Raw genomic sequence first — 14,338 nt, 5'->3', positions numbered from 1 at the left:
CCAGCTGTGTTACTTATTATTCTTGTTAACAAACTGTCAGCATTGCCAATCATTCAGACATACTTTCATAGGAAAATATTAACAAGGTATGTCCCAAACCCATGTTGGTGTGCCCTACCTGGGGAAAAATAATTAAAGAAACCAACAGGCAGAAATCTTCATCATATAAAAACATACAGCTCTGCTTAATCAAATAGATAGTATTTCTGGGTCCAGGAGAAAAATATTTGTGATGAGTGTTGCCTTCAAATGTTAAATCTGCCATCAACTATTGCAAATTTTATAATGTGCTAAAACCCAAGGTCAAGAGAAAGGCAAACTGGAAGAGTTATATTTTCTGTTAACACAGAATTCAATAGATTAGGAAGCAGAGAGAGAAGACTGAAATTTTGAAACTGGATGTAGTGACTCAAGAATACTGCAGTGTCTGGGAGCTGATAAGGGCTTTAAGGAAATTTAGAAATCTTTAAAGGAATGGATGATATGATCAAGGCTTGTCCATAAGAAAAGAGAACTAGAATAATTGAGAATACCAGTGGATTCCAATTCAGTGAAGGGAACTACAGAATCCCTAGGGGCTTACTTGAATAATATTTGGAAATGACTGTGACTTGAATTTAAAAAGAAACATATTAAATATTTTAAAAATACTCTATAGGTGTGGTGCATAGCCCATCATATAATATTAGAAGTAAATGAATATTAACATTTTTAGTATTTTAGAAGTTAGTTTAGAAGGTCTGAATTTTCACAGTCTAGAATATTTTATAAAGTTTAAATTTTTTAACAATGGTGATTTTCGTTTAGTTTATTCATTCCCTCCTTTATTCAATAAATAAATATGGAGCACAGAGTTCAGCAATTTACAAGGGCAAAAAGAGAGAATTCTCCCATTTGCCCAAGCAGTGGTAGTGTTTTCCCTCAAGGTGTTTTCATATGTGCCCATACTTTATAATAATTTGTAGAAGAAAATTTTTTTTTTTTTTTTTTTTTTTTTTTCTTTTTGCGGTATGTGGGCCTCTCACTGTTGTGGCCTCTCCCGTTGCGGAGCACAGGCTCCGGATGCGCAGGCCCAGCGGCCATGGCTCACGGGCCCAGCCGCTCCGCGGCATATGGGATCCTCCCAGACCGGGGCACGAACCCGTATCCCCTGCATCGGCAGGCGGACTCTTAACCACTTGCGCCACCAGGGAGGCCCAGAAAATTTTTTTGATTTAAAGATTCACCATCACCTAATACAGTCATGGGGTAGCTCCACACTTGAATGCCTGTTCTTTTACTTCGCTGGGAAAAGTTGAACTAACAGTTATTAGAGGGGCTTATTCTAGGACCAATGAAAGCTGACCTGAAAGGATTTAATTAAAATTTACATAACTGGTGCTCAGATTTTTGATATCCAGCAACCCATCAGCAGTAAAGACCTAGGAGGAGACCCGAGAGGAATAAGGCAAGAGAAGGGAGTTGGCGGGCTCCGAATTCCACCATTCTCTCTCCATCTAGGTCCTGGGGTAAGCATTTGGGTTACCCCGGTAAAGCCTCCTTTAAATTTATGCAATCACGGATGCTTCTTCTTCATGGCTGGTGAATATAGGAAAGTTTAAATTGGAACAAATCGAGATTGTAGCAGATAAATTTGTCTTTGGTGAGATAAAGCAGAACCCTTGGATTTTCTTCCTTGATCTTATACAGTAGTATCATGTAACTAATGGTTAAGGGTTTGGGCTTTGGAGTCACACTTGGGCTTGGGATAGACTGTCACTTACCAGTTGTGTGACCTTGAATTCATTGTTCAACCTCCCTGAGCCTGATACGTCTTTTTTTGTAAAATGGGAATGGTAACAATAGTATCTAACCATAGTGCCGTTATACGTTTCAATATAATATGTGTACATGCATAATAGAGTGCCTGGCACAATAGTAAATCCTCTGTACCTGTAGCCTATGGTTTTAATTATTCATTATCTCCTTAATATACTTTTTTAAATTAATTTTTATTGGAGTATGGTTGCTTTACAATGTTGTGTTAGCCTCCACTGCACAACAAAATGAATCAGCCATACATATACAGATATCCCCTCCCTTCTGAATGTCCCTCCCATTTAGGTTATCACAGTGCATTAGGTAGAGTTCCCTGTGCTGTACAGTGTGTTCCCATCAGTTGTCTATTTTATATATAGTATCAATAATGTATATGTGTCAATCCCAGTCTCCCAATTCCTCCCTCCCCAGCCCTTTCCCCCTTGGTATCCATACATTTGTTCTCTATGTCTTTGTCTCTATTTCTGCTTTGCAAATAAAATCATCTATACCATTTTTCTAGATTCCACATATATGCGTTTTTATACGATACTTGCTTTTCTCTTTCTGACTTAGTTCAGTCTATATGACACTCCCTAGGTCCATCCATGTCTCTACAAATGACCCAATTTCATTCCTTTTTATGGCTGAGTAATATTCCATTGTATATATGTACCACATCTTCTTTATCCATTCGTCTGTTGATGGGCATTTAGGTTGCTTCCATGTCCTGGCTATTGTAAATAGTGCTGCAATGAACATTGGGGTGCATGTGTTTTTTTGAATTATGGTTTTCTCAGGGTATATGATCAGTAGTGGGATTGCTGGGTCATATGGAAGTTCTATTTTTAGTTTTTTAAGGAACCTCCTTACTGTTTTCCAGAGTGGCTGTATCAATTTACATTCCCACCAACAGTGCAAGAGGGTTCCCTTTTCTCCACACCCTCTCCAGCATTTATTGTTTGTAGAATTTTTGATGATGGCCATTCTGACCGGTGTGAGGTGGTACCTCATTGTAGTTTTGATTTGCATTTCTCTAATGATTAATTATGTTGAGCATTCTTTCATGTGTTTGTTGGCCATCTGTATGTCTTCTTTGGAGAAATGTCTATTTAGGTCTTCTGCCCATTTTTTGATTGGTTTGTTTGTTTTTTTGATATTGAGCTGTATGAGCTTCTTGTATATTTTGGAGATTAATCCTTTGTCAGTTGCTTCGTTTGCAAATATTTTCTCCCATTCTGAAGGTTGTCTAAATGGAATCCAAATTGGCAAAGAAGAAGTAAAACTGTCACTGTTTGCAGATGACATGATGCTATACATAGAAAATCCTAAAGATGCCACCAGAAAACTACTAGAGCTAATTGATGAATTTGGTAAAGTTGTAGGATACAAAATTAATACACAGAAATCTCTTGCATTCCTATACACTAACAATGAAAGATCAGAAAGAGAAATTAAGGAAACAATCTCATTTACCATTACATCAAAAAGAATAAAATACCTAGGAATAAACCTACCTAAGGAGGCAAAAGACCTGTATGCAGAAGATTATAAGATACTGATGAAAGAAATCAAAGATGACACAAACAGGTGGAGAGATATACTATGTACTTGGATTGGAAGAATCAATATTGTGAAAATGACTATACTACCCAAAGCAATCTACAGATTCAGTGCAATCTGTATCAAATTACCAGTGGCATTTTTCACAGAACTAGAACAAAAAATTTTACAGTTTATATGGAAACACAAAAGACCTCAAATAGCAAAAGCAATCTTGAGAAAAAAAAAAGGAGCTGGAGGAATCAGGCCTCCCTGACTTCAGACTATACTACAAAGCTACAGTAATCCAGACAGTATGGTACTGGCACAAAAACATAAATATAGATCAGTGGAACAGGATAGAAAGCCCAGAGATAAACCCACACACCTATGGTCACCTAATGTATGACAAAGGAGGTCAGAATATACAATGGAGCAAAGACAGCCTCTTCAATGAGTGGCACTGGGGAAAACTGGACAGCTACGTGTAAAAGAATGAAATTAGAACACTCCCTAACACCATACACAAAAATAAATTCAAAATGGATTAAAGACCTAAATGTAAGACCAGACACTATAAAACTCTTAGAGGAAAACATAGGCTGAGCACTCTTTGACATAAATCACAGCAACATCTTTTTTGACCCACCTCCTAGAATAATGAAAATTAAAACAAAAATAAACAAATGGAACCTAATTAAACTTAAATCCTTAATATACTTTTAAGAAGCTCTGATATTGTTTTGCATAATGGAGATATGCTGCCCAAATTGGGTGAATCTCATTGGCCAGAACTATGTTTCAGGGCAAGACCCTAACAGCAGTGGAAGTTGGGAATGGAAGTGCATGATTTTTAACAAGGCACAGTGCTACCCTAAAGAAAAAATTTGTCACTCTGTTGGATATTGAGTAAGTAGTCAGCAGTGTCTGCCACAAAGACATAGGAATGACACAGCTCCCAGGCCTAATGGTTTTCTAACAAAGATTTATAAATGTTCTCAACATTGGGACATTCTGAGGGCATTTGCTAAGACTTTAAATCTTACCATCATCATTAAGAAGAGAAGTGGTTACTGGTCTATGTAAGTGGCAAGATAATAACCAAAGCCCCATAGATGTCACTCCTGAATCAATACTGTCAGTTTGCTTCCCTGTTGCAATGTAAAATTTGGTTGCCATTTAGTTCACCAATCATGATCTTGGTGATGTGACTGTCTCATTTATTCGGTAAGCATTTATTGAAGGTCCACTGATCTTGGAAATACACGTAGAGGGAAAATATAGAAGCAACATCCAAATTCCCAATGGATTTCTTGTTAAGTTGAAGTTATACAAAGATGACAGACATGTATTGGCTAAATTCTGCCAGTGACTCTCTCTGTTTGGATGCTTAGAGAAGTTCCCTAAGATGCTCATGTGATCAGCCTCACTGGAATTAGGGGTACCAAGTCCTAGCCATTTTCCATTACCAGAGGAATCCAGGTTCTGTTTACTTCTATTGATTTTAAATGAAAAAAAACAGGTGTAGAAAACACTTATGGTTCTTTACCAAATTAAAAGTCCATTAGTAAGGACTCGTTGAGGCTAACTCTTGCCCAGAATTATGCAAAAAATGCCATAAGACTTTTCGAAGTTGATCCCAGGATGTTTACTAATAACCAATTCCACAAACCCATGTTGGTTACAGACATTGGCGTAAGTCTTATGGTTGAGAGGAGCTTGAGTGAGACTGTGGGGCAGTTACTTCCATTCTCTGGACCTTGGCTTCCTTATATGTACTGAATAAGAAGAGAACATTGAACAAGATAATTGTTAAGGTTCCTCCCTGAAGTGAGGTTTGGGGCAGGATGGAGCTGTAGTTACTCTGGAGACCTTGATTCTGTTACTCAACCCTGTGTAAGTTTTAAGTTGTGGGGTGCATTGCGGTGAGAGAGGTCCTCGAATTTTATACCTTGGTTTCATCTTCATGGAAAGGAAGCAGTTAGGGTTAAAGAAAGATGAGTCCTCTCCTGGATCCAGTGTTCTGTCCAGTAGAGTTTAATAGAGTTCCCTCCCAAATTCCACCAGATGGATTTATGTCATGAAAATTTTTGGAGAAATACTTCTTGGACCTATGCATGGACTTTCATGCTTAAGTTTGTTAAGCATTAAAGTTTGAAATGAGGCCAAAAAAGATCAAGGCTGTGAACTCTTTTATGCCTAAAACTCTCTACCCACTCTTTTTAATTGAGCACAGATTGACTCTTACTAAATTCTGCTATCTTAGCTGTTCCTTGATCTGACATCTTAACCAGCAGAAAATCCTATATTTTGGCAGAGTGTTTGGAATGGTCTTTAAAGGGGAATTTGGTTGTGCTAAGACCTGCAGAGAGGTGGTCATAGGGAACCTAATAGTTGTGTTAGGACCTGCCATATTACCCTAAGTTGAAGTGACTCTTAAAAAGAAAAGGAGTTTGTAAAGGATATAGAACCGCAAACACTAGAGCAAAGATATTAACCCCCAAAGAGTCTTAAACCACAGCTGACTCCTTAACTCACAAGCAGCCCTCAGAGGGCGGCAGCTTGTCTTAAGCCCCTGAAACCAAAGGATAGAGCCAGCAGGGAAAGGACTAACCAGAAAAATCACATTCCCTGCCTGGAAATGATGATTGGATAGGTTTTAACCCTATAGAAGAGTACTGACTCTAAATGCCGAGGGTTTCAGAAGTTCATTTGCGATATGCCTCGAAACTCTCCAGGCTTGATGATGAAAGAAAGAAAGACTCAAAATACCATCTGTCATAATGGAAAACCCATGTGGCCCCAGACCCTCTTCCTCATTGAGCAGCTGATGCAGATTTAGTCAATCTGGACAGTTATTTATGTGTTGAGGTCACATTTTGGCCAATCTTTTGCTTATGGCTTTAACCAAATAAAGCCTTCTCTCTCCACATTTCTCTTGCCAAAGTCAGGTTGAGAGATGATTCTTTGAGAGGATTATTTTGGCAGGAGATACAGGGATTTTCTCACACAGTAAAACACAGCGACAAAGCCAGATGATACACCAGTCAGGGAGCTAAAAGATGTTAAAACTGGAAAAAGCAAATTAAAGTCCTTTCCTTTGCCCCTCATTTTGTTTGTTTGTTTGTTTAACAGAAATGTTCCCCAAATGTCAATGAAAGGCCCAAGGGAACTTTCTATAGTAATAACTAGTTTACCTCAGAGGAGCTTGGCTTTTAGGATTTTCCCATTTGATCTTCCTCTTGTTCCTTCTTTATTCTACTTCATGACATATTACAGTTTCTAATTTCTCTGTGGCTGGAAATACTCTAGGCTGACACCTTCAAGAAGAGAGACGGAAAGAAATCCTAGTGTCTGTGAATTGTTGCTAAATCTACACATGTCCACTTGTAACCAAGAAATTAAACTCAGGGCCAAAACACAAGAGGAGAAAGAAAAGTCCCTTCCTTGTTTGTGGTCACCTTTGGCAGTGATCCCATATGGCTTGGAGGAGCTTCAGTGAGACCCATGGTCTGCTCTCTCCTCTCCCAGCGTCACTAGCCAGGTTACCTGGGCAATCAATTCAGTCCTCTGGGTCTCGGTTTCCTTATATGTAGGAAGAGAACATTGAACAAGACGATCCTTCAGGTTCCTCCCTGAACTCAGGTTTGGGGCAGGAGGGAGCCTTAGTGACTCTGGAAACCTTGATTCTGTTATTCAACCCTGTACAAGTTGTGGGGTGCACTGAGGTGGAAGAGGTCCTGGAATTTTATACCTGGGTTTCATCCTTATGGAAATGAAGGAGTTGGATTCAAAAGAAGTTGAGTCCTCTACTGGATCCAATGTTCTGTCATGTAGAGTTTGATGGAGCTCCCTCCGCAAAGTACCAGATGGGTTTCTTTCATGGAAGTTCTTGGAGGAATACTTGATGGATAGGCTTCATCTTCCCAGGATCTGTGCATGAAATGAGACCTTTCCCCTTGGATGACTAGGTCACAAGAGGAGTTTGGCATCCTGTCTCTTGGCTATTGGGCCTCACCATTATGAATGAGGGGCCTCAGTTCACCAAAAAGGGGAGGAGCTAAGAGCCTTGCATTGGGACCACTAAAATGAGGTGACTTTCCAAATGCCCTGTTCCCATATTCCCGACTGTACTGTAGGGGATAAAAGTGCTTGCTCCTGGGGCTTCCCTGGTGGCGCAGTGGTTGAGAGTCCGCCTGCTGATGCAGGGGACGTGGGTTCGTGCCCTGGTCCAGGAAGATCCCACATGCCGCGGAGCAGCTGGGCCCGTAAGCCATGGCCGCTGAGCCTGCGCGTCCGGAGCCTGTGCTCTGCAATGGGAGAGGCCACAACAGTGAGAGGTCCTCGTACCAGCAAAAAAAAAAAAAAAAAAAAAAAAAAAGTGCTTGCTCCTGCACGCCTATTTACTTCATTTAAAACAAAATTTATTTAAGGAAGAGGCAAAGACCCAAATGGCATTCAAAGCAAAGACCGTGAGTGGAAAAGTAGAGAGAGAAACATCTAATGAAATAGTACCAAGTAGCCAGGAACTTATGGGAACAATTTATGGTTATCTCAGGAATCAGTGTATAAGAGGATAAAGGGAAATAAAATGCTTTGTAGGAGACAGAATCCTCTGAGACACTGTATAAAAAATATATAATCATTAAATAAGTATTTTGCTATAAAAGAAATGAAGAAAATCATTTACATCTTTTTAAGATAATGAAACAAATATTAAAGGATATGGGAATAAAGATGAAGAAGAGCGAATTTTAAAAAATAATACCTATATTCCAGAATTTTTCGTGACTTTGGACTGATTGAAAAGGAGTTAGTGTTATGTGAATTTTTCTGTGATGTGTTATGCTTCAATAAGAAGTTTTTAAAAAGCATATTCCTTAATAATTTAAAAGAAACTTTTTAAGTTTTTTGAGCAGAAGAAGACAATTAAGATGGAAATGAGCTCAGATGTCTGTAAACTTATTGTTGTTGACAGTGAACATGGAGAGTTCTTCACAGGGTGCAGGTGTTTTGGAATAAAGCTTGTCAAAGGCCAGACCTAACTTCCAAAGTCCCAAGACCAAGAGTAACCATAGGAGGGGTTTCAATTAAGAACGTCATAAGTTAGAGAAAACCCAACTAACAGTGGCTGAAACAAACAGGGGGTTATTTTCCTCACATAAGAAGTAAGTCCAGAGTGGTAGTTTGTGCCATTTTTTCAGCTACTGGAAGATGCCATCAAGGACCCAGACTTTTCCCATCTTTCCCTTCCTCCATCCTTGGCAGGTTGGTTTTCATCCTCAGGTCTCATATGCACAAAATGGCTTCCATAATCCCAGGCATTTCCTCTGTGATCAAGGCAAGAAAAAGAGAGAAGAGGGCCAACACCAAGCCTACCTTTCTCTTTGTCAGGAAAGCAAAAGCCTTCTCATTGGCCAGAATTTTAGCACATGACCACCCCAGCTGCCGGTACAGTGGGAATAGACAGGGGAGAAGGAAAGTTGAGAATAACTATTGGGTTAACGAAAAAACAGCATCTGCCACAGAATTTGTCTTGAAGAGAATAATCCTGTGGCTTGTTATTGGGAAAAAGTAAGGACAGAGGACCTCTGGGATATGGCTCAGGACTGCAAACATTTCCACTAATAAAATCATTAAATCTCGGCTCTTGGGTTGAGTTAAGACACCATTCAAAAGACAAGTAGCCTTATTTTTCACCCTGAATTGGCCACTAGCCTTAACTAATGGTATTTCCAGGGCTCAGTCTTTCCCACTATAAGAATAATGTTCATTCCCTGCCTCACTTGGATCCTTTCATTCAGTCATTCATTTCTTCAACAACTATCTACTACCCACCTGCTATGTATCAGGCACTGTGCCCATGCCGAGGATGCACAAATAAATCCTGCAGAACCCCCTCCTTCTATGACTCACCTTCGAACAGGGAGAGGAGGCCAGCGAACATCGTTACTGAGCACCGCCGCATGTTGGACTTGCTGGGTACTCTGTATTAAAAAGATGCATATAGGGCTTCCCTGGTGGCGCAGTGGTTGAGAGTCCGCCTGCCAATGCAGGAGACACACGTTTGTGCCCCGGTCCGGGAAGATCCCACATGCCGCGGAGTGGCTGGGCCCGTGAGACATGGCCGCTGAGCCTGCATGTCCGGTGCCTGTGCTCCGCCACGGGAGAGGCCACAACAGTGAGAGGCCTGTGTACCGCAAAAAAAAAAAAAAAGCATATAATATAGAAGATATGTAAATAAATAATATATCAGGTAAAGTGGTGCAATAGAGTATTCATAAAAGTGCTTTGGGACAGAGAAGGGGAAATGACTCATTACCTGGGGAACTGGGGAAGGCTTTACCGAGCAGATGCAGTCTGAGATAGCGCTTGAAAATGAGCTGGAGCTTGTGTGCAGAAAGAGGTGTCAAGGTGGGGAGTAGCTGCTGGCGGGGGGGCATAGTTGGTTCACAAGCACTGATGTCTCCAAAGGTACTAGCTTGTTCCCGAAAAGGCAAGTCGCTCACTCCGTGGAGCCCTTGGATGGTGGGAGGTGAAGTGGGAGCTGAAGGGGGGAGACGGTTGGAGGAGAGTATGAGGGACCTCAGGATCCATGCACAGGAGTTTGGCCTGGGGAAGCCATTGGAACACAGGACGAGACATAACCTGATCTGGACCTCGGAAAGATCATTCTGGAACCCGTGAGGAGGGGCTGTTGGAATGGAGAGAGGGGCTGTTGGAATGGTACCCATGAAGCTCTTTAGGAGGCTTTTGCAACAGTCCTGGTGAGTGATGATGACTCAGTTACGGCAGGGGGATTCCAGAAAGATTTTTGAGGTCTTTGTGGTTTTTTGTTGTTGTTTTTACTTTTTGGTTTCCAAAGTTTATCAAAAATCAAAGAACGGGAACACTTTACATTAAAATATGGCAATTTTAGCTTTCACAGTGTCCACACACACACAAATCAAATCGTGATATCTTTTTGTTAAACCTGTAGCATGTGACCGCAGAGGTAACCAGGCCAATTCATTCGGTTCCTCCGAGAAGGAGATGGAGCACAGTACCTGTGACTATGAATTGAGCTTTAAGATGCACACCCTGGGGACACTCGCCACTGTCCGCGCAGTCATTTGCTTAATGTAGGGTTAGTCTGTATTGCTAACGCGTAGAGATGAGTACAGACCTACGCATCCGTTTTTATAAACATTTATCAATAGGTTCACAATTTAAATAGTTTTCAATGTTTTTGGCAACTTTCGATCCTCAAGAGCTGCAGACAGAGTGCGCTGCTGTCTTCCAGAATGCTTCCTGAAGAGCCGGTGTCCCAGCTGGCAGCCCTCCACGGTGATGGGGCCAGTCCAGCTTCCAGAAGGCAGGCTGTGGTCGTTCTGAAGCCTGGCCTTGCTGGGTGTACATCACGTTCAGATATCACTCTGGAACCAGATGGACAGCTTTTGGTGGTACATACACAGAGACAGGAAGAATCAAAAAATTCTGTGTTTTTCTCCCATGGCATGTGGCTGACACCATCTCCAGGAAATGTGGGAGAACGTAGCATCTGCTGAGCTCCATTTCAGCTCTGGGAAAAGAAGAGCAGGCCTTTTACTTTAGTACTTGTTTAGGCAAAGTAATAATTCCCCTCTCGCCCCTGCACCTCCACCTCCAGCCTCACCCCGCTGTGATTTCAAGGTCATGTTCTGGGATGAGGCTCCTATGGCCGGGTTGCCTTGCTCCTGCGTGTGAAATGACAACGGGCGGCCGTAGCAAATGCAGACAGCAAGCGGGATGAGGCTTGGGGTCCAGGCCCCAGGGGTGTGGCTGACCAAGCCTGGCCGCCCCCGTGGTGCCTCTCCTGCTTCCGTGGCTGCAGGTGGGCCTTCTGCTTGCCCGCAGCACAGCCTTCATAGTTCTAACCATTTTCTAGGCCAATGGAGGGAATTGGACTTTTCATGATGATTCAATGTCTCAGGCGTGTGACTAACATTATTAAGAGATGTCTTTCTTTTTAATTGCATCTACTTGTTCAGTCTGTGACCCAATTAGTTCATTCTTGTTGTGAATGTATTGGAAGACCCTGTATCCTCTTGATCTCTCCTTATAATTATTACTATCATCCACCTTTGAAGCACTGTTTTGATTACACACTTCAAAGGAGCTGCTAAAATACCCTCTTGCGCCATGCGGTGGAAACGCCCATGGCTTGGACTCAAGGGCGGTCGTCTGAGAGTGGTTCCTGTCCACACATCTCAGAGCCCTGTACCTCCCTTTTCACCTTCCTTCCCCCAAAATTCCGCCCCTTCCCCTGAAGAGGTTTGTAGTCACACATTCCTACTCTAATAAGAAGACTAGCTCTTCTCTCTGAGGCCCAAAAAGCTACGTTTAACAAACACAGGTAAATCAATAAATGTGCCTTATCAGTGTTAGGATTGCTGGCAGGTGCCTCACAGCAAACATTGTTGCAATTTCACCATCAATCCCCCGCCCTGTTCCAAACATACATTCGTATTTACTTCTTTCCTGAGATCACACTATCTGGCAAGTCTGAATTCAAATGAAAATTGATCCAGTTGACTCACCCAGATCCAGGTGGAAGCCTGTATTTGTATATGGGAAGCAGTTTTAACCAAATTGTGTGAAATCAAGTTCTTTGTTCTGATGCCGTCTCTGCCCAGTGGTCTGAATGTTTTCATCTGCTTGGTTTTTATGAAAAATTCTTTCCATGTGGTATCCAGTTCTATAAAGCACTACTGTGCTGTAGGAACATTCACAAGAATTTACTGAGGTAAAGGACAAGATATGGACTCAGTAACTTATTTGTCTTGCTCTTCAGAGTTGAGGCCAAAAGCCCTATTAGTGGCCCAGACAAGTGTCCTCGTGGAAGTGTCACCTTCCCTCTTTTTGGTACTCTGTCATCTCTCTCATCTTACTGTAGAGGGAATGTTTGTAGAATCCATTACAGTTCAGTGAGAAGAAATATGGATGAGAAAATTAAAGGTAACTCAATGAATGATGACAAGAAAATAAAAACTTTTTAAGATGACAGGAGAAGGTATTAACGCCCACTTAGGTCATTCATGGCTGTGAATTAGGTACAGGAGACCTTGTGGTTCTCGTCATTTTCCCTAATATGATAAGACTTTGGGGGAAATTCTGGTTGTGTACTCTTGCATTAGGGAGTTTTATGTGGAGTAGTGTCTGAGTCCGTTCAGGCTGCTGTAACGAAATACCACAGACTGGGTAGCTTGTAAACAACAAAAATGTATTGCCCACAGTTCTAGAGGCTGGAAGCCCTAGATCAGAGTGCCAGCATGGTCAGGTGAGGACCCTCTTCCAGGACACAAACTGCCTACATCTTGCTGTGTCCTCACGTGGCAAAGGGGCTAGGGAGCCCTATGAGGCCTCTTTTTTAAGGGCACTAATTCCACTCATGAGGATCCACCCTCATGACCTAATTACCTCACAGAGACCCGACCTCTAAAAACCACAGCCTTGAGCACTAGGGTCTCGATATATGAATTCAGGGGGATACACACATTCAGACCATAGCCAGCAGTATGCAGTTGTCACCCCTGAGTCTGTGTAACATTAAGTTCCTCATTAAGGATTCTGCACAACCCAGAATATAGGGCAAAGCCTGTTTTCATAAAGGGCAGTGAAAGTGTATTTCCTTTCAAGAGTTGGAACCATCTATTTTTACATCAGAATCTGAGCTTTGGCCCTCTTGATTTACTGTCTGGTGGCGAGAGTCTGCATTTATGGAATTTCAACATGCAACTCAGCCATTCACTCATTCAGCACCTATTTATGGAGTGCCAACTGTATACTGAGCACAGTGCTAAACCAAGCTGTCAACCTGCTGGAGGGTTAGGTCCACTAACCTTTAGTGAGGAAGGAGAGAAACCATGGGAGACTTGACTAAAATTGGAATCCATGTGCCACCACAGCTTTCAAGAAAGGCCTTCTTAGAGACAGGAGCTGAGCGTGAAGACCAGAGGTTACTTGGACTTATCGATACTTGCAGTTTACCAGCCACATTCTTCAGGAGGAAGTCTTTGCTTAAGTCCTGAATGTTGACTGAACTGAAATGTGTTCACGTTGCCTTGTTTAGTCCTCATGCTGCTTTGTTCTTTTGGCCCAGAAACAGAAAAGATAGTCCTCGAGGCAGGAAATGGGTTGCCCTCTTGGAAATTCAACGACCAGCTTTTTCCCTGTGACGTGTGTGGGAAAGTATTTGGCCGACAGCAGACATTGTCCCGACATCTGTCTCTGCACACAGGTGAGTCAGGGTCTCCCTGCCAGGCCTTCCCCCGCTGGACCGCCAGCTTCTCCATGATCAGGAAGCTGTGTCTCTAAGAGAATTAAACCAGGAAGCGGTAGAAATGTTTTTATCCGGACCTTTTCAAGCCATTTTACCTGGCATGTTCAAATAAGGCTCTGGAAAGTGTTTTTTATTTGTATTGAAAGGATCCATTGAGTTCGAGGAGGACTGATGAGAAAAGATAGACATTTTTAGGTGTGTTCAGGTAACATTGCTCAACCCTAAGGAGTTTACTATTGTCACCTTGAGGGTGCAGGGCATGGGGCTGCACCCCATCTTATTGGATTCATCTCATTGCGCTAGGTGGAAGCACAGGGGAAGAGAACACCTTGGTGGAGAAACAGTCTCTGTCTTTATTTACATATAATAATGGAGAAATATGGTTGATTCTGAGTGTTGGGAAGCGGAAACCCGAATAAATAGTAACTTAATCAATGCAGCAGTAATAAGCAAGGGCAATAAGAAGTGAGGTAAAATCAATAGCAAACAAAAAGCAAGATGGAAAATAAAAAATGCACTATTTCAATTTTTACACTGTAGATCAGCCTTGTTAAAAATTCAAATATGTCTGATTTACAGGAAACACAAAACAAAATGGTAAAGAAAATAAAAGTTTTGTATCTCACACAAAATTTAAAAAGGCAAGATAGTATTAGTATGGCAAGATTAATTTCTCTTTTTTATATATATAGTTTAAAT

At 41.7% G+C, this 14,338-nt stretch overlaps 1 protein-coding gene across 3 annotated transcripts in view; it reads left to right on the top strand.

Moving 5' to 3' along the window:
* ZNF827 (zinc finger protein 827) overlaps nt 1-14,338 on the top strand; it is a 181,556-nt gene that overhangs the window by 146,666 nt on the left and 20,552 nt on the right. For all 3 annotated transcript variants that reach the window (XM_060115977.1, XM_060115981.1, XM_060115989.1), the window contains exon 9: nt 13,460-13,597. In XM_060115977.1, coding sequence (XP_059971960.1) covers nt 13,460-13,597 — 138 coding nt within the window. The remainder of the gene's footprint in view (nt 1-13,459; nt 13,598-14,338) is intronic.

This window comes from Mesoplodon densirostris, chromosome 1 (assembly GCF_025265405.1).
Source record: "Mesoplodon densirostris isolate mMesDen1 chromosome 1, mMesDen1 primary haplotype, whole genome shotgun sequence".
Classification (NCBI taxonomy): domain Eukaryota; kingdom Metazoa; phylum Chordata; class Mammalia; order Artiodactyla; family Ziphiidae; genus Mesoplodon; species Mesoplodon densirostris.
Note: the sequence above shows the minus strand (reverse complement) of the source record. Positions and strands in the feature narration are given on the sequence as shown.